The sequence below is a fragment of the Hyla sarda genome, unplaced genomic scaffold (assembly GCF_029499605.1).
Source record: "Hyla sarda isolate aHylSar1 unplaced genomic scaffold, aHylSar1.hap1 scaffold_236, whole genome shotgun sequence".
Taxonomy (NCBI): Eukaryota; Metazoa; Chordata; class Amphibia; order Anura; family Hylidae; genus Hyla; species Hyla sarda.
In genome coordinates, this window is record NW_026609043.1 from 294873 (window position 1) to 322085 (window position 27213).

At 43.1% G+C, this 27213-nt stretch overlaps 1 protein-coding gene across 11 annotated transcripts in view; it reads left to right on the forward strand.

Moving 5' to 3' along the window:
* The window catches only part of RECQL4 (RecQ like helicase 4), a 105871-nt gene extending 84573 nt beyond the window's left edge, over positions 1 to 21298 (forward strand). For 10 of the 11 annotated variants that reach the window (XM_056553095.1, XM_056553097.1, XM_056553099.1 and 7 more), the window contains 6 exons: positions 493 to 622; positions 773 to 945; positions 4683 to 4869; positions 4981 to 5131; positions 20070 to 20178; positions 21169 to 21298. In XM_056553095.1, the coding sequence (XP_056409070.1) occupies positions 493 to 622; positions 773 to 945; positions 4683 to 4869; positions 4981 to 5131; positions 20070 to 20178; positions 21169 to 21290 (872 nt within the window). In that variant the 3' untranslated portion in view covers positions 21291 to 21298. The remainder of the gene's footprint in view (positions 1 to 492; positions 623 to 772; positions 946 to 4682; positions 4870 to 4980; positions 5132 to 20069; positions 20179 to 21168) is intronic. The other variant, XM_056553093.1, reaches the window with a different exon arrangement.
* The last annotated feature ends 5915 nt before the right edge of the window (positions 21299 to 27213 follow it).

Genomic DNA, 27213 nt, shown 5'->3' on the forward strand with positions numbered 1-27213 from the left:
AGCCCTGCGTTTCCCCTCTAATAGCTGTTTAGGGGAACCGCATCTGGAGAAATTGGAAATCATCCTCTCCAGAGTAGGTTCGTTTTTTTCTTCTGCCTCAATGATGCGCTTTGCCCTCAGCATTTGGCTGTATGGCAATGAACGCACCATTGGGCGAGGGTGACCACTCTTAAAGTGTAGTACTGAATTAGTCTGTTTCCTTCACAAATAGTTCTGTTATATAGTATATACCCCTCCTCACTCCTCCTCCTCTATATACCCTCATTTATAGTATATACCCCCTCACTCTTCATATATATATATATATATATATATATATATATATATATATATGTATATATTATACACACACATACATACCTTCATCTATAGTATATACCTCTCACGCCTACTCTATGGATAGTACATGTATCTGGCCAGTCTCGGGTGCCGCTTAGGCTCTTGTTGTTTCTTGCTCCTCGCTATATGATGCTCTTTACATCTTTCTTTTAGGTATTGAGACCCTTCTGTGTTATTTGGAGCTCCATGAACGCCGGTGGCTGGAGCTTCTGCACCCTACACTCTCAATTTGTCACGTCACTTGTTACAGTGGCCCCCAACAACTCCGTGGTTTGGCTCGCAGGTACTTCTCTCCCATTGTCTGTAATGTGTGACCAGATGGGGGCACTCTATGCGGTAACGTAATGATTCCTTCCCCAGGAGTCTCTGCTGCTGTAGGACCAGTCTCTGTGTAGTCCTACTGATATACTCTTTTCTTTTTCTCCCCCTTCAGCTGCCCCCCTGTGGCCGTGGCCCTCGCCCGTGAACGTCTCTCTGGAGTTGATCACACACATGTAAGCTCTGTGGAGTTTAATGCAGTTGCACTTGCAGACTCCATGGGCTGGGAAGTTGTCCCTGTGAAGAGAGCGTTACGAGATCTGCAGTGGAATTCTTCATCCGCAGGAGGTATCTACCAGCAGATTGTCTTGTGAGTCCAGCAGAGCGATGTTCCGAGCTGCGCTAATGCTGGATCCATGCTGCACTTGTGATTGTCAATGTACAGTGAGGATCAAAAGTTTGGGCACCCCAGGTAAAAAAAAATTGTATTAATGTGCATAAAGAAACCAAGGAAAGATGGAAAAATCTCCAAAAGGCATCAAACTACAGATTAGACATTCTTATATGTCAACAAAAGTTACATTTTATTTCTATCATTTACTCTTTAAAAATAATAGAAAATGAAAAAATGGCGTCTGCAAAAGTTTGTGCCCCCTGCAGAGTTAATATCTTGTACTGCCCCCTTTGGCAAGTATCACAGCTTGTAAACGCTTTTTGTAGCAGCCAAGAGTCTTTCAGTTCTTGTTTGAGATATCTTTGCCCATTCTTCCTTACAAAAGTCAGTTCTTTGAGATTTCAGGGCTGTCTGTCACGCACTGCTCTTTTAAGGTCTATCCATAGATTTTCAATGATGTTGAGGTCAGGAGATTGTGAAGGCCATGCTAAAACCTTCAGTTTACGCCACTTGATATAATCCCCCGTGGATTTCGAGGTGTGTTTAGGATCATTATCCATTTGTAGAAGCCATCCTCTCTTTAACTTCAGCTTTTTCACAGATGGCATCAAGTTAGCATCCAAAATTTGCTGAAATTTTATTAAATCCATTTTTCCTTCTACTCGTGAGATGTTCCCTGTGCCACTGGCTGCAATACAACCCCAAAGCATGATTGAGCCACCCCCATGCTTAACAGTTAGACAGAGGTTCATTCAATTCTGTTCCCCTTCTTCTCCAAACGTACCTTTGCTCATTCCAGCCAAAAAGTTCAATTTTAAAGGGGTACTCCGGGGAAAAACTTTTTTCTTTTAAATCAACTGGTGGCAGAAAGTTAAACATATTTGTAAATTACTTCTATTAAAAAAATCTTAATCCTTCCAGTACTTATTAGCTGCTGAATGCTAAAGAGGAAATTCCTTTCTTTTTGGAACACTGATGACATCACGAACACAGTGCTCTCTGCTGACATCTCTGTCCATTTTAGCAACCATGCATAGCAGATGCATAGCAGATGTATGCGCTAAGGACAGCATGGTGGCTCAGTGGTTAGCACTGCTGTCTTGCAGTGCTGGAGACTTAGGTTCAAATCCCCCTAAGGACAACGATAAATAAAGCGTTATTATTATTATAATAAAGTCAGCAGAGAGAACTGTGGTCGTGATGTCGTCAGAGCATTCCAAAAAGAAAATAATTTCCTCTGTAGTAATCAGCAGCTAATAAGTACAGGAAGGATTAAGATTTTTTAATAGAAGTAATTTACAAATATTTTTAACTTTCTGCCACCAGTTGATTTAAAAGAAAAAAGGTTTTCACCGGAGTACCCCTTTAACCTCATCGGTCCACAGAACTTGTTTCCAAAATGCATCAGGGTTGTCTATATGTTCATTTGCAAAGTTCAAACGCTGATTTTTGTGGTGAGGACATAGAAGAGGTTTTCTTCTGATGACTCTTCCATGAAGACCATATTTGTACAAGTGTCTCTTTATAGTGGAATAGTGTACCACATCTCTAGTGTCTGACAGATCATTCTGGAGGGATTGTGCAGTCAAACGTGGGTTTTGAATTCTTTTTCTCACATTCCTGTGAGCTGTTCTGTCTGATACTTTTCTTGGTCTTCCAGATCTTGCTTTAACTTCCACTGTTCCTGATGACTGCCATTTCTTAATTACATTCCGAACAGAGGATATTGACATCTGAAAAAGTTTTGCTATCTTCTTATAGCCTTCTCCAGCTTTGTGAGCGTCAACTATTTTCAGTTTCAGATTTCTAGACAACTGCTTAGAAGAACCCATGGTGCTGATTGTTGGGGCAAGGTCAGATGAGTCTGGGCATTTAAAACCTTTGAGATTGACATTACCTGGTCTTCCCAGATGATGACTGAGAACAATCCATGACACTGGCAGGTCTCGGCTTTGCAAAGAGGGCAGTGCATGGCAGATGCCATTTTTTTGTTTTGGAAAGTGTAAACGATGGAAATAAAATGTAACTTTTGGTGACATATTATAAGAATGTCTAATCTGTTGTTTGATGCCTTTTGGAGATTATTCAATCTTTCCTTGGCTTCTTTATGCACATTAATACAAATTGTTTACCTGGGGTGCCCAAACTTTTCATCCCCACTGTATGTCCCTGGATGAGACATTATATGAAGGAAAGTCCAGTTATTACTCATTAGAATCTGGTCTTTTATTTAGTAACGTTGCCCCAGGTGTAAGATTTCCAGCCCTACTCACTGTAGTAGCAAGTAAATTCCCACAATTCCTCCTATCCTCCTGGATCTGCCACCATTAGCTGTAGTGCTGAGGCGCGTTGTAAAGAAAAGTCATAAACACTTCACTGACACCATAACAGGGGAGACCAAGCCTCATCTGACATTATCATCAGGACAAGAACTGTGCATGGCTGTGCATAGCCTGAAGTATGGCTGTGCCATACTGGGGTAACCAGGCCGTACCAGGGAAGACCTCTCACCCCCCCCCCCCCCTTGCCGTACCAGGAGTCGGATGGACCTGTGTAAAGAATCCACCACTGAGCTTTGAAATGTGTTCTGTGCCGTGACTGATCACTGGGTTTGGTGAATGAGGCAGATGTTACCCACCTGGCTGCATTGTGCCAGCTGTACAGTTTGGTAGAGAAGGGATAATGCTATGGGGGCTTCTCAGGGGTCTTTCTGGGCCTCTTACAGTGAAGGGAAATCTTAATTACAAGACATTGTGGACAATTGTTGCCTCCAGCTTTGTGGTAAGTGTTGTTTTGACGTGCACCAGCCTCCTGTTTACTACTCGGCGGAGTCCTCAGAATTGGGTGTTCTTGGCAGGAGACTCTTGGTAGAGACCCATCAGCACACTTCATCTATGAGCAGACCTAGGGGGCATTTACACTATGTTTTGTCTATACAGGGACCGGATCCGGCTGGGAGATGGGAAAACCGGACGCGCCTGTATCCCAGCCAGACCTGGCCCCCATCTTTTTCATTTGAATGAGCTGACCGAAGTCAGATAGTGACTCTGGTCGGCTCATTTTTGCCCCATATCCGGTTTTTCACACCTGACCTGAAACCATGGTATACTACAGTTTTAGGTCCGGTCACAAAACCGGATGCGGGGCAAAAATTAGTCAACCAGAGTCACTTTCTGACTCCGGTTGGTTCATTAAAGTGAGTGAGAAGCTGCACGGCTCCAGCTGGGATACGGGAGTGCCTGTTTTGAAAATTCCCATTTGGACCCGGCAGCCGAAGGCTGCAAACGTAATGTGAATGCAGCCTAAGCCATGTGTTATGGTCCACACAGGTCACGGCCCATGTATCTGGAGTGTTTTTGAGGCCTTAGTGCTCAGCATATGAACTGGAGACCATTTCTTATTATGTCAGAAGCTGATGCTGCAATAACATTTCTTGTGTGTGACTATCGGTGTCCCAAAGCCATTTGCCGGCTGCTTTTCTTGCAGGGTCATGGTGTTTGCAGTGATGGTGCGATGCACTGCTCTGTCCTCTCTTCATCAGTGTTGGAGATGACCGATCTCTCCTGTTGTGGACTCTGCTGCAGTCTCCACATTGCTGGTTATAGTCTCTACGTCTCTCCTGTTCTTAGCCTCTGTGCACATTCCAGCATTCCCCATGTAATGTATAATCCTGTATGATGTTTCTTTTCAGGATTTCGAGGTACAGGAAGGAGTGGAGTGCTGGTAGAGTTCAGTAAACTCTCTTTCCACTTTTGGTCTTATGGCGACCTCACAAATATGGAGCTGGAAGAAGTTTGTGATTTCCTCCACCAGAAAGTGATGTCACGAGAGGCAACGGCGCTGAAGCAGCTTAAGTCCTGTTACAGAGTGTTCCATAGGTGCGAACATTACAACCTCCCTCTTTCCCCTCTGGACACCTCAGAAGTCATTACATGGAGCCCCGGCCCATAGTGATATCCTCCTGTTTTGTGACATCTCTCTCTTGTTAGTGTTTCATATAGGAGCAGTGGCGCTTGTGCGGAGAGGGTGAACCCTGAGCGGAGTTCGCAGCTAAAGACTCTCATCCTCCAATACTTTCAGGGGAATAATCCTCTGGATGAGACTGAAGATGACCCTGAAAACAGCCTTAGTAAGGTAAAGGTACGTGCACTATACATCACCAATAATGTAACCTATTGAAGGTGTCACCTGAATCCAACACTTAATAATATAAATCCACATTCTTTATTTCAATCTGTTAAAAACCAAGTGGGTTAACTATCATAGCTCATGGTATCCATATGTGACATCCAGATGGATAAATCACATGATCTTAATCAACATTAGTGAAGGTACCGACTTTAAGATGCTATTGTGTACTTTTAAGGCAGGGCCATTTGTGTAGATCCATTGGTTGGCGGTGCCCTCCTCACACCAGACGTTGGTGAAGCTCCAGCTGGAGCATTTTCTGACTATGGAATTTACTATAGTAATGAACCCTGGGATATGTTTGGGGTCAGGAAATGGCTTAGGTCCTTTTATTCACTCACTGCTCCTCAGATGGCTCCTGCCCTCTGATATTAGAAAGCCTAACAAAGGAGGTGACATGAGAAGAAAGGGGAGGGGCGCAGATGACTGCTGGGAGGGGTACATGAGTAAGAAGGGGCAACAGACTGGGTTGTCCTGTACATAATGAGTAAGGAGATGTCAATTGCAAAGGTGTATCCCATATGTTGAGGTATGTTACCTATGGTAATGTCCAGGTAGGTGGAGTGCAGGCCCGCAGCGTGATTGACAGAAACATTGGCAGAGGTCCGTAATGGTATGCACTGAGATGTTTAGGAAAAATTTTACTGCAGCTTCGCTTCCAACCAAGAAGATCTGGACATCCAGTGGCAGATGGTTTCAATAGCTAGTTTATTAAAAACTTAATAAAACATACAAAAGAAAAGAAAAACAATTCATGCATGAAATGGCAGGCCGTGGCAAGACGCCTTTTCGGGAGGGTAATCTCCCTTTGTCAATTGCAAGTTGAGAAGTTGTATGTCTAGGAAAGGGAGAGTAGGCTATAAATATCATCAGGTAAGTAGGTGGGGCAAATGATGTCAAAATTTGCATATAATGCATATAATTGCATATAATGGATCTTAAAAGAACAATAGAATACAGATAAAACATGCATAAATGTACAATAAGAGGTGCAGATGTAGATAAAAAAAAATGCAATGGACAGTCCACAGTTCAAAATCAGTGCACTCCAGTCAGGAAATCTGGAAGCTGAGTTGGTCAATCACAATCGAGATCTTCGGTGACGTACAGTGCCGGCTGTGATCAACGTAAGTGTTTATAATAAGGGTAAGACTTGGCTATCAGGGTAAATCCTTTGATGTGTTGAATTGCAAGTTGTGGTGAGGTTGGTATAACAATGGAGTAGGGTATATCTGTATGGGGGCTGGTTATACAGTGGTTGGGGTGAGGTTGGTATATCCATGGAGTAGGGTATATCTGTATGGGGCTGGTTATACAGTGGTTGGGGTGAGGTTGGTATATACATGGAGTAGGGTATATCTGTATGGGGGCTGGTTATACAGTGGTTGGGGTGAGGTTGGTATATACATGGAGTAGGGTATATCTGTATGGGGGCTGGGTTATACAGTGGTTGGGGTGAGGTTGGTATATACATGGAGTAGGGTATATCTGTATGGGGGCTGGTTATACAGTGGTTGGGGTAAGGTTGGTATATACATGGAGTAGGGTATATCTGTATGGGGCTGGTTATACAGTGGTTGGGGTAAGGTTGGTATATACATGGAGTAGGGTATATCTGGGGCTGGTTATACAGTGGTTGGGGTGAGGTTGGTATATCCATGGAGTAGGGTATATCTGTTTGGGGGCTGGTTATACAGTGGTTGGGGTGATGTTGGTATATACATGGAGTAGGGTATATCTGTATGGGGCTGGTTATACAGTGGTTGGGGTGATGTTGGTATATACATGGAGTAGGGTATATCTGTATGGGGCTGGGTTATACAGTGGTTGGGGTGAGGTTGGTATATACATGGAGTAGGGTATATCTGTATGGGGGCTGGTTATACAGTGGTTGGGGTGATGTTGGTATATACATGGAGTAGGGTATATCTGTATGGGGCTGGTTATACAGTGGTTGGGGTGATGTTGGTATATACATGGAGTAGGGTATATCTGTATGGGGGCTGGGTTATACAGTGGTTGGGGTGAGGTTGGTATATACTTGGAGTAGGGTATATCTGTATGGGGGCTGGGTTATACAGTGGTTGGGGTGAGGTTGGTATATACATGGAGTAGGGTATATCTGTATGGGGGCTGGTTATACAGTGGTTGGGGTAAGGTTGGTATATACATGGAGTAGGGTATATCTGTATGTGGTTGGGGTGAGGTTGGTATAACAATGGAGTAGGGTATATCTGTATGGGGCTGGTTATACAGTGGTTGGGGTGAGGTTGGTATAACAATGGAGTAGGGTAGATCTGTATGGGGCTGGTTATACAGTGGTTGGGGTGAGGTTGGTATAACAATGGAGTAGGGTAGATCTGTAAGTGGTTGGTTATACAGTGGTTGGGGTGATGTTGGTATATACATGGAGTAGGGTATATCTGTATGGGGCTGGTTATACAGTGGTTGGGGTGAGGTTGGTATAACAATGGAGTAGGGTATATCTGTATGGGGCTGGTTATACAGTGGTTGGGGTGAGGTTGGTATATCCATGGAGTAGGGTAGATCTGTAAGTGGTTGGTTATACAGTGGTTGGGGTGAGGTTGGTATATCCATGGAGTAGGGTATATCTGTATGGGGCTGGTTATACAGTGGTTGGGGTGAGGTTGGTATATCCATGGAGTAGGGTATATCTGTATGGGGCTGGTTATACAGTGGTTGGGGTGAGGTTGGTATATCCATGGAGTAGGGTATATCTGTATGGGGCTGGTTATACAGTGGTTGGGGTGAGGTTGGTATATCCATGGAGTAGGGTATATCTGTATGGGGCTGGTTATACAGTGGTTGGGGTGATGTTGGTATATACATGGAGTAGGGTATATCTGTATGGGGGCTGGTTATACAGTGGTTGGGGTGAGGTTGGTATATACATGGAGTAGGGTATATCTGTATGGGGCTGGTTATACAGTGGTTGGGGTGAGGTTGGTATATCCATGGAGTAGGGTATATCTGTATGGGGCTGGTTATACAGTGGTTGGGGTGAGGTTGGTATATCCATGGAGTAGGGTATATCTGTATGGGGCTGGTTATACAGTGGTTGGGGTGATGTTGGTATATACATGGAGTAGGGTATATCTGTATGGGGGCTGGTTATACAGTGGTTGGGGTGAGGTTGGTATATACATGGAGTAGGGTATATCTGTATGGGGCTGGTTATACAGTGGTTGGGGTGAGGTTGGTATATCCATGGAGTAGGGTATATCTGTATGGGGCTGGTTATACAGTGGTTGGGGTGAGGTTGGTATATCCATGGAGTAGGGTATATCTGTATGGGGCTGGTTATACAGTGGTTGGGGTGAGGTTGGTATATACATGGAGTAGGGTATATCTGTATGGGGCTGGTTATACAGTGGTTGGGGTGAGGTTGGTATATCCATGGAGTAGGGTATATCTGTATGGGGCTGGTTATACAGTGGTTGGGGTGAGGTTGGTATATACATGGAGTAGGGTATATCTGTATGGGGCTGGTTATATAGTGGTTGGGGTGAGGTTGGTATATACATGGAGTAGGGTATATCTGTATGGGGGCTGGTTATACAGTGGTTGGGGTAAGGTTGGTATATACATGGAGTAGGGTATATCTGTATGGGGCTGGTTATACAGTGGTTGGGGTGAGGTTGGTATATACATGGAGTAGGGTATATCTGTATGGGGGCTGGTTATACAGTGGTTGGGGTGAGGTTGTTACATAGTTACATAGTTAGTCTGGTTGAAAAAAGACAGACGTCCATCAAGTCCAACCAGGGAATTAAGGGGTAGGGGCGCGGCGCGATATTGGGGAAGGGATGGGATTTTATATTTCTTCATAAGCATTAATGTTATTTTGTTCCAGGAATGTATCTAACCCTGTTTTAAAGCTGTTAATTGTTCCTGCTGTGACCAGTTCCTGAGGTAGACCGTTCCATAAATTCACAGTCCTCGCGGTAAAGAAGGCGTGTCGCCCCTTTAGACTAAACCTTTTCTTCTCCAGATGGAGGGAGTGCCCCCTCGTCCTTTGGGGGGGTTTAACCTGGAACAGTTTTTCTCCATATTTTTTGTATGGGCCATTTATATACTTATATACGTTTATCATATCCCCCCTTATACGTCTCTTCTCAAGACTAAACAATTGTAACTCCTTTAATCGCTCCTCATAGCTAAGATGTTCCAGGCCCCATATTAGTTTAGTCGCGCGTCTCTGCACCCTTTCCAGCTCCGCAGTGTCCCTTTTATGGACAGGTGCCCAAAACTGAACAGCATATTCCAGGTGAGGCCGTACCAATGCTTTATAAAGGGGGAGTATTATACACTATAGACTGTACCAATGCTTTATAAAGGGGGAGTATTATACACTATAGACTGTACCAATGCTTTATAAAGGGGGAGTATTATACACTATAGACTGTACCAATGCTTTATAATGGGGGAGTATTATACACTATAGACTGTACCAATGCTTTATAAAGGGGGAGTATTATACACTATAGACTGTACCAATGCTTTATAAAGGGGGAGTATTATACACTATAGACTGTACCAATGCTTTATAAAGGGGGAGTATTATACACTATAGACTGTACCAATGCTTTATAAAAGGGGAGTATTATACACTATAGACTGTACCAATGCTTTATAAAGGGGGAGTATTATACACTATAGACTGTACCAATGCTTTATAAAGGGGGAGTATTATACACTATAGACTGTACCAATGCTTTATAAAGGGGGAGTATTATACACTATAGACTGTACCAATGCTTTATAAAGGGGGAGTATTATACACTATAGACTGTACCAATGATTTATAAAGGGGGAGTATTATACACTATAGACTGTACCAATGCTTTATAAAGGGGGAGTATTATACACTATAGACTGTACCAATGCTTTATAAAGGGGGAGTATTATACACTATAGACTGTACCAATGCTTTATAAAGGGGGAGTATTATACACTATAGACTGTACCAATGCTTTATAAAGGGGGAGTATTATACACTATAGACTGTACCAATGCTTTATAAAGGGGGAGTATTATACACTATAGACTGTACCAATGCTTTATAAAGGGGGAGTATTATACACTATAGACTGTACCAATGCTTTATAAAGGGGGAGTATTATGTCCCTGTCCCTGGAGTCCAGGCCTCTTTTTATACATGACAATATCCTGCCGGCCTTGGAAGCAGCAGCCTGACATTGTGCTATTCTGTAGTCTGTGATCTACAAGTCCCCCAGATCCTTCTCTACCAGTGACTCTGACAGTTTAATCCCCCCTAAGACGTACGACGCTGCAGGTTATTAGTATACACAGCCCCCCTCTATATACACAGCCCCCCTCTATATACACAGCCCCCCTCTATATACACAGCCCCCCTCTATATACACAGCCCCCCCCTCTATATACACAGCCCCCCCCCTCTATATACACAGCCCCCCCCCTCTATATACACAGCCCCCCCCTCTATATACACAGCCCCCCTTTATATATACACAGCCCCCCCTTTATATATACACAGCCCCCCTCTATACACAGCCCCCCCTCTATATACACAGCCCCCCTCTATATACACAGCCCCCCTAAGACATACGACGCTGCAGGTTATTAGGACCCAGATGCAGAACTTTACATTTATCCACATTGAACCTCATTTGCCAAGTGGAGGCCCAGACACTTAGTCTATCCAAGTCATCTTGTAACCTATACACCTCCTCTATATACACAGCCCCCCCACTATATACACAGCCCCCCCCTCTATATACACAGCCCCCCCACTATATACACAGCCCCCCTCTATATACACACCCTCTATATCATTGATAAATAAATTATACAGCAGCGGGCCCAGTACTGAACCTTGGGGTCACCACTAATAACCGGGGACCAATCAGAGTACGAATCATTGACCACCACTCTCTGGGTACGATCCATGATCAGTGTTCAATCCAGTTACAAACTAAAGTTTCCAAACCCAAAGACCTTAACTTACCTGTCAGACGTCTGTGAGGGACAGTATCAAATGCTTTAGGGAAATCCAGAAACACTATATCCACAGCCATTCCTCTGTATACAGAGCCCCCCCCTCTGTATACACAGCCCCCCCCTCTATATACACATCCTCTATATACACAGCCCCCCTCTATATACACAGCCCCCCTCTATATACACAGCCCCCCCTCTATATACACAGCCCCCCTCTATATACACAAACTCTATATACACAGCCCCCCTCTATATACACAGCCCCCCTCTATATACACAGGCCCCCCTCTATATACACAGCCCCCCCTCTATATACACAGCCATTCCTCTATATACACAGCCCCCCCCCTCTATATACACAGCCCCCCCCTCTATATACACAGCCCCCCCCCTCTATATACACAGCCCCCTCTATATACACAGCCCCCCTCTATATACACAGCCATTCCTCTGTCAAGGCTTCTACTCACCTCTTCATAAAATCAAATTAGATTGGTGACAACTTCTGTCCTTAGTAAACCCATGCTGGCTATCACTTATAATACTATTATCCCCTATGTATTCCTGTATGTAATCCCTTATAAGTCCTTCAAATAATTTACCCACAATGCACGTTAGACTTACCGGTCTATAATTGCCTGGCGAAGACCTAGAGCCCTTCTTGAAGATTGGTACCACATTAGCCTTGCGCCAGTCCCTTGGCACAATACCAGACACCAGAGAATCTCTAAATATCATGAACAAGGGTACAGATATTACTGAACTTACCTCTCTAAGAACTCTTGGATGTAGTCCATCCGGTCCTGGGGATTTGCTTACATTTATATCACTTAACTTACCTTGTACAATCTCCACATTAAGCCAGTTCAGTACATTACATGATGTGTTACCAGAACTGACCTGTACATGATGTGTTACCAGCACTGACCTGTACATGATGTGTTACCAGCACTGACCTGTACATGATGTGTTACCAGCACTGACCTGTACATGATGTGTTACCAGCACTGACCTGTACATGATGTGTTACCAGCACTGACCTGTACATGATGTGTTACCAGCACTGACCTGTACATGATGTGTTACCAGCACTGACCTGTCCAATGTCAGCTCCTTCTTCCTTAGTATATACAGAACTAAAGAACCCATTCAGTAGCTCCGCCTTCTCTTTATCGCCCGTGACAACCTCCCCATTATCATTATTAAGGGGTCCTACATGCTCTGTCCTTGTTTTTTTTTATTTATATATCTAAAAAAATATTTCTGATTAGTTTTGCTTTCTTTGGCCACCTGTCTCTCATTTTGAATTTTTGCTGTTTTTATTACATTTTTTACAGATTTTATTAAGCTCCTTGTACTGTTTAAATGTTATAGCTGACCCATCAGATTAGAATTTTTTGAAGGCTATTTTTTTTGTTGTTTATTGCTCTTTTAACCAACACTCTCAAAATCATTGATTAGGCCTAAGTAATAAAATATAAATCTTTATTGAAAACATAAATACATATAGACATAAAAGAATACACTGACAATACAGAATTATGTCTCTTGATCCGACAATGTACACAGATCACGGATCATGAAGGGACGGGGTATAGGATACAAGTGAACCCCTACTTCTTGGAAGACCCTACCTAGTCTAAACCCTATATTAATATTTCATTAGAAATACATTAAAATTAAATTAAATACATTTATTGAGGCATCTCGTGCTCCCTTTCCAACGCGTTTCTCCCTTAGCAAATGACTAGGGTTCATAAGGGAATGGAGGAGAAAACAGTACAACAAGATAAAAAATATATAATGCCAATGATGTAGTCAAAATATGATAAAGATAAATGTAATTATAAAGCACAGTTGAGGGATTGTCATCCTAAGCAGTTTTGACTCAAACGTATGAGCTGAGTTCATTCAATATATATATGATACATGTCGAATGATGCGTCCCCTATATTATATATATGACGCCGGCCTATTCCAGAGTACGGCCAAATTGAGTTGGATATAACTGTGGAAACAGAATAACATATATATATAAACACCATCATGGTTGCTAATGGAGTTCAAAAACACTATATTGATATATAGATCTTGTACCTCTGTGTTAACCCCATGTGTTAGCCACAAACATGGCACATCAAGAGTAGTGAAGTAGTCCCAGAACTGTTTCAGCAGGACTATATAGATACACTTTAGATGACCTCCAAGAACTGTAAAAGTATATGATAATCAAATTAGCATACCCAGTTCAATTCATAGTACCTATAGAATTGATGCACTATAGTAGACCAACGATTATAAATCAATATCAATAAATTCTATAAAAAATTCCAATATTAGGGTTTAGATGACCAAAGGGACTAGAAGTATGGAAGCCAATATACATCATTCAGCGTATATCATAACAGACTCATAAAACAGATAAACAATCAAAAGAACATACCAGGTAAAATTCAAGAAATCAATGCACTCCTAGACCTACAATCAGTCCATCATGATCAATAGAATAGCGGTTCCCTTTTCTATTTGACGGTTGCTGTGGTAAATGATGAGGAAGGATTAACATTAACCCCAAAGTGCAAACACTGATATGATAGAGTGTGCAATGGAATGTGCAAAAATCTAGTCCAGTATAATATAAACTGAACAACCTAATATAAATAATATATATTAAATAATAAAAAAAGGGTATACAAAAGATCTCACCGCAATAATAGGCGTGTCAAAGATGTGACAACAATAAAGGGAAAAAGAAGGGACGATAAAGTTCCCAATCTTCGGCTCAATGGCCTTCCTACCGATATAAAGGGACCAAAAAAGCGCTAAGTCAAAATGCCAGTACATTTCTAGCACATCGAATAGAAATTAGTGGCCAGTAAAGTACTTACCCTGGTTTGGCAGCTCAGACACGTGGACCCACGATAACGTGTGTGTCTAATCCGAGTCCCGCGTCTGTTTTTAACTGCCCAGACTGGAAATTGCAGGGCGGGGCTAGGCGCATCCCGTGCTTCCGGCCTGTGGAACGCATATGCGCATCAACTACCCGGCTGATGCACCATGGAGAGCTTCCGCTCCGAGACACGCAAATGCGCTCCAACCAACAATAGGATGGAACGCACATGCGTGCCACCGAAATCCAAAACCTGACAGCCACGCTAGTGGGTAGGCGCCCAAAGATTAACACCCTGTGTGTCAGCCAGACAGATAACTGACGACACACAGCTTATGTACCCGCAGTGATCAAGGAGATAAATACAAATGGGAAACTAAAAATGTCTTGAAATTTTTTTTTTTTTACCAGAAAGTCTATAGACTCAGCTCCCATGATGTAAAATGTATCTAGACTTCACTCAAAAAAGCCCTATATTAATAAAGATAAGTACAATGTGGGTACAAATAGGTAAAATTCTAATAAGGCTGTAGTCACAACACCGAGGAAAATATAATAAACAAAAAAGTATTTTTTAAATGATTGGCAAACAGGCTATATGGAGGATCTAGATGAAAAATCCTCAACGAGTAAAATAGGATTATAGAGGGGGCCTGATAGTGTATTATCTCCGTTCACTCTTACTACTTGAATATTTGAGGGTTGGGCATTTACTATGTTCTAAATAAATGGGCAAAATGATATATGCTCATTTAAGCCATGTGGAGTCACTTTATGAAGACGGTAGATCCATCTGGCTTCTATTTGTAGCAGCCTCTTGTCAAAGTCTCCCCCCCCCCCCCCCCTAACATCATCTTTGAGTACCTCGATCACCTGGAAAGTGATGTCAAAGGGGTCTACCGAGTGGATTTGGTTCATGTGAAGTGACACCGGTTTCGCTTTATGTTTGATGTCACCAATATGTTCAAGGATCCGGCACCTAAGTTCCCTTTTGGTCTTTCCAACATAACCCAAAGGGCAGGGACAGCTGGCTAAATAGATGACCCGGCTAGTCTTACAGTTGGCATAATCATAACACTTATATATTCTTTGATCCTCATATCGTTGAAAGTTCTTAGATACCCGAATATATCTGCATGCGTTGCACGCTCCGCATCTGTAGGTCCCGCAAATCTTGCGGGCCAGCCAGGTGCCGGCTGGTCTTGGGGGGGGGGGGGGGGGGGTGTACAAGCTATGTACCAGATGGTCCCCCAAGTTCTTGCCCCTTCTATACGTAATCATCGGGCGATCTTCAATCAATGAGCCAACTATTGGGTCTGTTCTTAAAATAGACCAATGATTAGAGATTATACTACGAATCTCCTTTGCGGCTGCGTCAAAAGTACCCACTATACGAATAGGAGGGGATCTTAGATCCTGGTCCTTGGGTTTAGATTGAAGTAGAGTAGCCCTGTCTAGGTCTTTGGTCTGGAGATAGGCCTGTTTCAAAATCCTATCCGGGTAGCCCCTGTGTTTAAATCCCCTACGTAGCTCATTGGCTTCAGTATGAAAAGTAACAGGTGAGGAACAATTTCTTTTAACCCGTAGGTACTGGCCCTTCGGTATCCCTTTCTTGAGGGCATAGGGGTGATGGCTTTTCCAGTTTAAGAGATTGTTCCCCGCCGTTGGTTTCCGATAGTCGTCTCCAACAATCCTGATTCCCCTCGTTTGAGAAGAACATCCAAAAACACCAAAGTATCCCTATGGATCTCAAAAGTGAATTTGAGTCCAATGGGATTCTGATTTAATGTAGTAACAAAAGCCTCAAAGTCCAATTGTGAGCCTGTCCAAATGACCGAAACATCGTCGATGTAGCGGCCCCAAAATGCAATATGTTGGTGAAACTCAAAACTGTCCTCCCCAAAAACAAAAATTTCCTCCCACCAGCCCAGGAGCAGATTGGCATAAGTGGGCGCCACTGGGCTGGTGGAAAAAACGGGAGTTAAAAATAAAATAATTACGAGTAAGGACAAATTCTAGTAATGTCAGAATAAATTGATTGTGTGGACCAAAGTGTATACTCCAAATACGTAGGAAGTGGGCTACTGCTTTGATGCCAAAATCGTGGGGGATTGAGCTATATAAAGCTTCAACATTGATCAAACATAGGAAGCTGTTTTGGTCAAGAGTAATATCTTGGACCTTCAATAATAGGTCCATCGTGTCTCGTAGGTATGATGGAAGACTAGTTACAAATGGGCGTAGGACCTCGTCCAAATAGATGCCCACACTCTGGGTCAAATTTCCAATACCCGATACAATCGGTCTGCATTTAAGCGGGTCCAGGCCCTTATGGACCTTAGGCAGCCCATGGAGATCCGAGGGGCTTTCGGGAGCAAAAAAATCTAACTCCTTACCATCAATAAGGGACTCTTTTCTAGCTTGTGATAATATACTGTTTTAGTTCTTGTTGAAAAACCAGAGTAGGGTCTTTCTCCAAAATTCGATAGGTAGACCTATCAGACAGAATATAGAGACACATATCGGCATATTTCTTGTGGTCCATCAATACTAAATTGCCCCCTTTGTCCGAGGGTTTTATAACGATTGATTGATCCGATTCTAAGCTCTTTAATGCTTCGCCTTCCTGTTGGGTCAGATTGTGCATGGATAGGCTAAAGTCATGGAGTAATGCCTCCAAATTGTGACAGACAACATCGACGAAAGTGTCCATACTGTCTCTATCCGTCAACGGTGCTGGTTTCGTACTTTTAAGGGAACACTTAGAAAATGGTCCCAGACCTGCCTCCTGTTGTGCTTCCCCCAACAGGGAGGCTAAGGCACTCACTCCCTCTAAATCTTCCATTTGATAGAGGTACTCAAAGATGATGTTAGGGGGGGAGACTTTGACAAGAGGCTGCTACAAATTGAAGCCAGATCGATCTACCGTCTTCATACGGTGACTCCACATGGCTTAAATGAGCATATATCATTTTGCCCATTTATTTAGAACATAGTGTATTATCTCCGTTCACTTACTTCTTGAATATTTGAGGGTTGGGCATTTACTATCAGGCCCCCTCTATAATCCTATTTTACTCGTTGAGGATTTTTCATCTAGATCCTCCATATAGCCTGTTGTTTGACAATCATTTAAAAAATACTTTTTGTTTATTATATTTTCCTCGGTGTTGTGACTACAGCCTTATTAGAATTTTACCTATTTGTACCCACATTGTACTTATCTTTATTAATATAGGGCTTTTTTGAGTGAAGTCTAGATACATTTTACATCATGGGAGCTGAGTCTATAGACTTTCTGGTAAAAAAAAAAAAAAAAAAAAAATTTTAGTTTCCCATTTGTATTTATCTCCTTGATCACTGCGGGTACATAAGCTGTGTGTCGTCAGTTATCTGTCTGGCTGACACACAGGGTGTTAATCTTTGGGCGCCTACCCACTAGCGCGGCTGTCAGGTTTTGGATTTCGGTGGCACGCATGTGCGTTCCATCCTATTGTTGGTTGGAGCGCATTTGCGTGTCTCGGAGCGGAAGCTCTCCATGGTGCATCAGCCGGGTAGTTGATGCGCATATGCGTTCCACAGGCCGGAAGCACGGGATGCGCCTAGCCCCGCCCTGCAATTTCCAGTCTGGGCAGTTAAAAACAGACGCGGGACTCGGATTAGACACACACGTTATCGTGGGTCCACGCGTCTGAGCTGCCAAACCAGGGTAAGTACTTTACTGGCCACTAATTTCTATTCGATGTGCTAGAAATGTACTAGCATTTGACTTAGCGCTTTTTTGGTCCCTTTATATCGGTAGGAAGGCCATTGAGCCGAAGATTGGGAACTTTATCGTCCCTTCTTTTTCCCTTTATTGTTGTCACATCTTTGACACGCCTATTATTGCGGTGAGATCTTTTGTATACCCTTTTTTTATTATTTAATATATATTATTTATATTAGGTTGTTCAGTTTATATTATACTGGACTAGATTTTTGCACATTCCATTGCACACTCTATCATATCAGTGTTTGCACTTTGGGGTTAATGTTAATCCTTCCTCATCATTTACCACAGCAACCATCAAATAGAAATCAATGCACTCCTAGACCTACAATCAGTCATCATGATCAATACAATAGCGGTTCCCTTTTCTAAGTGGGAGTCCTGGTCTTGAATTTTACCTGGTATGTTCTTTTGATTGTTTATCTGTTTTATGAGTCTATTATGATAAACGCTGAATGATGTATATTGGCTTCCATACTTCTAGTCCCTTTGGTCATCTAAACCCTAATATTGGAATTTTTTATTGAATTTATTGATATTGATTGATAATCGTTGGTCTACTATAGTGCATCAATTCTATAGGTACTATGAATTGAACTGGGTATGCTAATTTGATTATCATATACTTTTACAGTTCTTGGAGGTCATCTAAAGTGTATCTATATAGTCCTGCTGAAACAGTTCTGGGACTACTTCACTACTCTTGATGTGCCATGTTTGTGGCTAATACATGGGGTTAACACAGAGGTACAAGATCTATATATCAATATAGTGTTTTTGAACTCCATTAGCAACCATGATGGTGTTTATATATATATATATATATATATATGTTATTCTGTTTCCACAGTTATATCCAACTCAATTTGGCCGTACTCTGGAATAGGCCGGCGTCATATATATAATATAGGGGACGCATCATTCGACATGTATCATATATATATTGAATGAACTCAGCTCATACGTTGGATTGTCATCCTAAGCAGTTTTGACTCACTCAACTGTGCTTTATAATTACATTTATCTTTATCATATTTTGACTACATCATTGGCATTATATATTTTTTATCTTGTTGTACTGTTTTCTCCTCCATTCCCTTATGAACCCTAGTCATTTGCTAAGGGAGAAACGCGTTGGAAAGGGAGCACGAGATGCCTCAATAAATGTATTTAATTTAATTTTAATGTATTTCTAATGAAATATTAATATCTTCCTAACCCTGTCCACACTTATTGTTCAGTGAGGGCAAGGGTTTAGACTAGGTAGGGTCTTCCAAGAAGTAGGGGTTCACCTGTATCCTATACCCTGATCCGTGATCTGTGTACATTGTCGGATCAAGAGACATAATTCTGTATTGTCAGTGTATTCTTTCATGTCTATATGTATTTATGTTTTCAATAAAGATTTATATTTTATTACTTAGGCCTAATCAATGATTTTGAGAGTGTTGGTTGTCTACCAAATTATCATTAAGGGCATTTCTATTATATATATGGATTTATACACCAGTTTTCCTCGACAAGTGATTTACTTATTGCTCTTTTAACCTCATTTGTCAGCCATGTAGGATTTAGTTTTAGTCGTTTATATTTGTTCCCCTTTGGTATATATTTAGCTGTATATTTATTTAGAGTTGATATAAAGATGTCCCATTTCCCTTCTGTATCAGTATTTGAGAACCCCTCCCCCAGTCTATGTCCTGTAGTGCAGCTCTCAGCCCAGGGAAATTTGCCTTTTTAAAGTTATATGTTTTTGCCTTCCCCGCCTGTCTTTGTTTTCTACATTTTAAGTGAAAAGTAACTATATTGTGGTCGCTATTCCCAAGGTTTTCCCGCACAGTTACATTACCAACCAGCTCTGCGTTGTTGGAAATGATCAGATCCCACAAGGCATCACTTCTTGTTGGGTCCTCCACAAACTGGCCCATAAAATTATCCTGCAATAAATTTAGGTGGTGGCAGCGATTTAATTGGGTGGTGTAAGAGGGATTTTTTTTATCATTATTTTCGGTCTAGTGTAGACAAATAGTGATTTTATAGATAATCCTACCACCCGCACGTCGCGGTTTGTGACAGTTGGTATATCAACGGAGTAGGGTATATCTGTATGGGGCTGGTTACATAGCGGTTGGGGTGAGGTTCGTATATCCATAGAGTTGGGTATATCTATATGGGGCTGGTTATATAGCGGTTGGGGTACATGAACCTTGATTCTGTTGTTTTGTTAGGCTGAAGACTGGAAGGTTCAGGTCTGCAGCGACGTTCGTCATTTCCTCTCCATTCACCAGGATGAACGATTTTCTGGAAGAGCCATTGCCCGTATCTTCCATGGGATTGGTAAGTGACTTCATTATAAGACGTCTGATGTGCTGGTCAGAAGAGGTGAACAGTTTGTCCACTTTGAGGAGTCCCTGCTTTTCCTGTCTAGAACACTTTCTAACACCTTTTTTTTTATTTTTGCATTTTCTGATTGTATAATTTTTGTTTTAGTTGTCCTAGATATGAGTCAATAAAATGTTAACTACAGACTTTCTAATCCCTACACTACACTGTGCAAGGAGAAGGCTGTGACCATCATTTATGATAGTGTAGAGAACAAATTCTGTTCAGGGAGGGGAAGAAGGTGAGCTGTGACCATTACCTACTGACATTTATAGCAGTGTGTAGTGGGCATGCTCTGTTACTGGGGCAGAGAGGAGGAGGTGAGCTGTGACCATTACCTACTGACATTTATAGCAGTGTGTAGTGGGCATGCTCTGTGACTGGGGCAGAGAGGAGGAGGTGAACTGTGACCATCACCTACTGACATAGCAGTGGGTAGTGGGCATGCTCTGTGACTGGGGCAGAGAGGAGGAGGTGAGCTGTGACCATTACTTACTGACCTTTATAGTAATCTGTAGTGGGCATGCTCGGTCACGGCTCACCTCCTCCTCTCTGCCCCAGTCCCAATCACCTACTGACATTTACAGCAGTGTGTAGTGGGCATGCTCTATGACTGGGGCAGAGAGGAGGAGTTGTGACCGTCACCTATTGACTTCTTTGTCTAATGAGCATGCTTTGTGACTTTTACACTCTACCAGAAGCTACTAGACAAGATCACAATATCATTCATGATGATTAATACTATTAAGATAGACATCCTCCACCACCACAAATCCTTCTCATTGCCAGTGTAGGAGATACTGGGCATCTACAATCGTACGGGGGGAGAGAGAATCTGTGTGGTCACAGTTCGTGTAGTTGAGGATTTTATGTAATGATCGTGAACCCTCATCCTCAGAGCTGCCTGAATATAAACCACCAATCTTATGTTCTGTTTGTCCATAGGCAGCCCATGTTATCCTGCGCAGATATATGGTAGGGATCGAAGATTTTGGAGGAAGTATCTCCATTTGGATTTTAACCAAGTTATGCAGCTCTGTAAGGAGGAAATTATTAGACTGAAATGACTTTGGCGGTGAAGGATCTGCGGTGACTCCAGCTGTGACGGGTGAAGGATCTGCGGTGATTCCAGCTGCGGCAGGTGAAGGATTTGCAGTAACTCCAGCTGCGGCGGGTGAAGGATTTGCAGTAACTCCAGCTGTGACGGTTGAAGTATTTGCGGTGACTCCAGCTGTGGCGGGTGAAGGATCTGTGGTGACTCCAGCTGCGGCGGGTGAAGGATTTGCAGTAACTCCAGCTGTGGCGGGTGAAGTATCTGCGGTGACTCCAGCTGTGGCGGGTGAAGGATCTGGGGTGACTCAAGCTTCGGCGGGTGAAGGATCTGCCGTGACTCCAGCTGTGGCGGGTGAAGGATCTGGGGTGACTCAAGCTTCTGCGAGTGAAGGATCTGTGGTGACTCCAGCTGTGGCGGGTGAAGTATCTGCGGTGACTCCAGCTGTGGCGGGTGAAGGATCTGCGGTGACTCCAGCTGTGGCGGGTGAAGGATCTGCGGTGATTCCAGCTGCGGCGGGTGAAGGATTTGCAGTAACTCCAGCTGCGGCGGGTGAAGGATTTGCAGTAACTCCAGCTGCGGCGGGTGAAGGATTTGCAGTAACTCCAGCTGCGGCGGGTGAAGGATTTGCAGTAACTCCAGCTGTGGCGGGTGAAGGATTTGCAGTAACTCCAGCTGCGGCGGGTGAACGATTTGCGGTAACTCCAGCTGTGGCGGGTGAAGGATCTGCGGTGGCTTCAGCTGCGGTGGTCAAGGATCGGCCATACCTTTCGATTTGTTTTGTTTCTAATAAACGATGATGACTCTCTCCACCAATAAAACCCCAACACCTTGAAGTCGACAGTTCTCTTATCGCTCACTGCCAAAGCCCCAGGAACTGTCGATTAAAGGGGTACTCCGGTGCTTATACATCTTATCCCCTATCCAAAGGATAGGAGATAAGATGCCTGATCGCGGGAGTCCCGCAGCTGGTGATCATGCACGCGGCACCCCGTTAGTAATCAGTCCCCGGAGCGTGTTCGCTCTGGGTCTGATTACGGTCGACCGCAGGGCTGGCGGCGTATGACGTCACGCCCCCATGTGACGTCACGCTCCGCCCCTCAATGCAAGCCTACGGGAGCGTGCGTGATGGCTATCACGCCCCCTCCCGTAGGCTTGCATTGAGGGGCACGGTCGGTGCCACCGAAGCAATTTCCAAGCTGCTTTTCTTGCAGGGTCATAGAGCAGTGCACCGCACCATCACTGCAAGCACCGTCTCTTCATCAGTGTTGAAGATGACCGCTCCTAGTGTAGACTCAGTCTACTGCAGTCTCCTCATTGCAGGTTATAGTCTCTGTCTGGCCTGTTCTCAGCCGCTGTGCACATTCCAGCATTTCTCATGGAATACAATGAAGGAGCTGAGCGCTGGTTCAGTTAACTCTCCTTCCACTAAAGCTTATTACTTCTTCTTCATGGTTCTCAGTCTGGTGTGTATACTGGGATTATGCTTTGTCCACACAGGTTCTCCCCACCATCTCCTCCCTTATGACTTATGTTTCCTGTGGTCACTTTATATTCCTCAATAATTTAAAGGGTCAGGTTTAAGCTGTAATTATATTCTAAACGTACGTAAAGAAATGCTGATGGGGCATACGTCAAGTGGCACAGACCTCCAGGCACCGGTTGGATGCCCTTTTGACCATTGGCCACGCAGAGATTTACTGAGATGTAGATATGTATATACAATAATTCTGTGTATGAAGGTTGAACCTGCTGCACTTTTCTATACAGTCATGCACAATAAAGAAATTACCTGATCAATGAGCCTTGTATATCTAGCATATAGTTGTGATATTTTCAGTGTCCGGGAGCATTTTCTAAAAATGCAAGCAGTGTGAACAGAGCCTTAAGACTTATCTCCTGTACAGGAAATGTATACATCAAATTTATATTTCCTACAATCCCAGGGCAGCACAAGAAAGGGTTAACAGCTTCCTTGTATTTTTTTTTCTGTGCTAGTAGAAAAATAAATCTGATTCAGAGATAATTAAACAATTAACCCTTTGTAAATAATCCTTTAGAAAGGAGCCTATAAAGCTACCTCAAAGACACCAACAGACAAGAGTGTATGCAGCAATCATTTTCTTAGGTTACATTGTGCTGCTTTGGGACTCATCGAAACCTTTTTGTCAGTAAATGTAAACATTTTATCCTTTCAGCAGGACACGAAAAGGAGTAAATAAGCCAGAGATTAGGACACATGTAAGCCTGAATACAGATCTACCCGGTAGTGCTTAAGGAACATGCAGGGTGTTGACTACGTAGCAGCTCGACAAGTGTTCAAGAAAACCACTGGGTTCACCATAGATAATCTCCTCCCCCAGTCTCGTCATACGGTATGTAACCTCTCGTGACCAGGTTCAGCCTATTCCCACATAACGGCTAAAAGAACAGGCTGTAGATCCTAGTCAAGCAAGTCTCTGGTAAGATACACACACTGCCCAGATAGCGAAAGTGATGAAACCTCCTTCCTTTATCTAAGGGTCAAGGACCGACCCTTTCAATGGTCTAGCTTCTGAGCGACATTCTGAAGCCTACCATGCTAGTTTTTTGCAGGATAATCCTGGGCAAATGTGAGGCCCTAAAAAATTTTTCCTGACTCTTGGGGGCCCTGGGAGGGTTTCTGGGAGATCAAACAGGGGATCTCCACCTCCCAGCCAGAGACTCGATTATCCAGCTTAATCTTGGACCCAGATGCCTCTGAGTGGTGGTCCACCTCCGAAATCCCCATGTCTGCCTTCTCTCCTGAAGACACGAGGTTGGTGACATCATCGGTGTAAGATACCACTCTAAGGGTGGTTTCTGGCTCTGCCAGGCTCATTCTGACTCCTGCCAATGGTCATTGATCAACCTTCCTAAGGGGTCGATCGCGAACACATATATAACAGCAGGCTCAAAGGACAACCTTGGCCAGAGCGGCCAGACCAACCGTTCACCAGCAGAGAACTCTCTGCCCCAGTCTACAAGATCTTAAGCCATTTATCAAAAGTATTTGGTAGGCCATATGTCGGAAGGACGGATCAAATGCCTTAGCCTGATCCATAAACAGCAAGTTTAAAGACCTGCACTACGCCACTACACTGCCTCCCTGACACTAAGGACAGTACTTAAGGGGATTCGGCCCAGAAAGGAGCAATGCTGAGCATTTGAAAGGAGCCAGGGAGCAAACGTCACCAGCTGATTAAATAAAATCTTAGTCAGAAGCTTCCTGGCCATAGAGTAGAGCTATGGGTCTCCAATTCTCATGACTGCTTGGATTGTTACCCTTTTTAGAGAAGAATCAGGTCAGACCTCCCTATTGACCTTGGCGCTCAGAGTGCATATACCTTGTTTATGAGTTGAAACAAGATGTCCTTTTAAAGGTCTTGGATCACTTGGATGTTAAGCCATGTGGACCTGGCAACGTCTTCATTGTGAGCCCCTCAATCACTCAATCATCCTGGAACCTCATGAGCACGGCTTTCACTCTGGACATATCCTCTCAGCTATGTCCGATCGAGACAAGAAGTTTCTCTTATTTCCCTTCATCTACGAGAGACCAATTTAGCTTCTAGTAACCCTTTTCCATCCAAGGTGTTTCTGAAATGCTTGAGGAAAACAAAATTAGACAGTGGTTTGAGAACTTCCGCTAAACCACAGACACCACGGAAGAGATGGCGTTCTCCTTCCTAACCTAGACCTGCAGCTACCTCTATCAAGGGTGAAACCTGCGTGACCCAAGGTGCTATGGATGTGGGCATTCTCTAGGTTAGCTTCTGTGATTATACTATTTATAATTAAAAGCCAGAAAATCATTGACTCTTCTATCTTGGGACCTTGTAGGTACCTGCCAAAGATCACTTACCGACTTGTAAAAGAAAGTAATCACAGAGTGGTTTAACCACAAATTGGGACTAAATACTCCAAATTAAAACTTAACCTTTAATGTGTCATATAAAATTGAAGTTCAAAAAATAAAAAAATATCACACACACAAAATGTAACACAATTATATAAAGAATGGCAAAATGACCCAGAAGCCAATAAATAATAGGAAGAGACCAGGTAAAAATACAGGTTTGCTGTTACTGTAGAAAAAGGGAGGAAGTGCCCATCCTGTACTAGAGGTCCCCCAAAAATCTGTCCCTACAATTTGATGCACCATCTCCTTAACAGGATGGCCTCAACCACAGTGACTGTCTCTATACTAGATAAGTGAGGGAGAAAACAACACAGAAAAAGATGAGGGCCACTCAATATACAAACAGGTAAGGTGCTTTTTCACAGTCCTAGAAGACTAAAATAATGATGCAATTCAATCCTTATTCATAATGCTAAAACAAATGTGAGTGTATCTATTACCTAACAGTGCTTTTTTTTTTTTTTTTTTTTTACACACTCCATCCACTATAATATGGAATCATCTAGGATTTATTAGTACTTAGTAACACTATATTAACAACACATATCAATAGGAAACCAATTCCATTGTAAACGATGTATACGAGATATAGTCATGCACCAGATCTACAATAAATGGCGCCTGTAAAGATGGTACACAGAGGGATTAACAAATACAGGTAAGTGTCCAAAGATGTATAGCTGAGGCTAGAAAAAAAAAATTAGAGAAGTGTCTAAGGATGTACAACAAAGGGGTAACATCCCCAGAAACAGGTCTGCAACCAGCCACTAGTATCATAAGACTCCCTCCCAAGCCCAATCTGGCAGGGGGGAATCGGTGGTTAGAACAAACACGTCCTGCCTCTTTCTATTATGCCGGTTATCTGTATGGGATTAATCCAAAGTGCCGCTCCTCTCTTGCCTATCGCACGCCTCACTACCCTTATCAAATATGAGGCCAAGTTAAGAACTATTCTTAGTATGGTAAATTATATGATTTTTGTGGGTGCATTGTGCTGAATTGCCAGCTGATTTACCTACTACCATGAACACAACTGATTACTCCCTGCCAGATTGGGCTCTGCCACATAGGGTGAACCAGTGGAGCTGCTATCTCCACATACGATGAAACCCTTGTAAAAAGGAAGGGCTTGATCCTCATAAGGAGACTCTTATGCTTCCGTTTATTGGGCATATCCCTTTTAGTTTCTACCTCCTCTCATCTGACCCAGGCACCACCTGCCCTCCGAAAGAAGCTGCCTCCAAAACCAGACCTGTAGCCTCCTCCAACAAAGAAATGAAGGAGTCTTTGTAGAGGGCCTAATACTTATCAAAAAAGATGATCAGAGAGAAGTTGGTCATACTTTCTTTATGCACTTGGCCCACACTAGAGAAAGAAGATGATGTCTTAGGTTCCTTCTGAAACTGCCTCATTGTGTAATTGCCCTCTTGTCCTCCTAATTAAATTTCCTCATTTCTTCATCTAACTCAGTATCCTAGAACCTCACTTGTTTTCTCTGAGCCAGAGACACCAGCTAAACAGGTGACCAAGGTCACAACACACAGATGACTGAATCTGGCCACAGGTGGCAGCCAGATGACCCTCCGCACCACACAATATATACATTTGCTTACTACAAATTGCGCTAAAATGGGTGGGATCTACTTATGGCACAACTTTAGCTGTCCATTGTAAAATATTTGGATCCTATCTTGGCCAAGGAAGACAGCTGATTGAATGTGCACTACAGTGTTGCCTAAACGAGAAAGGTGGACACCTGAAGTTCTGGACCAAATGCCATGCTCATCCAGATTCTTCACCTCTTCATATTTGCCCAACCAGGTTGTCATGTCATAACAAGAAAGCAACTTCTAAAGTGTCAGAACAGTCACTGGTGGGATATTGCCTTCACGGCAAAATTCCACCAGATGGACCTTCACCAGGTCATAAGACCACATCAGCACTTTATAAGTAAAATGAACCTGGGTGCCTTTGTTTAAAAAAAAAAAAAAAAGTACTT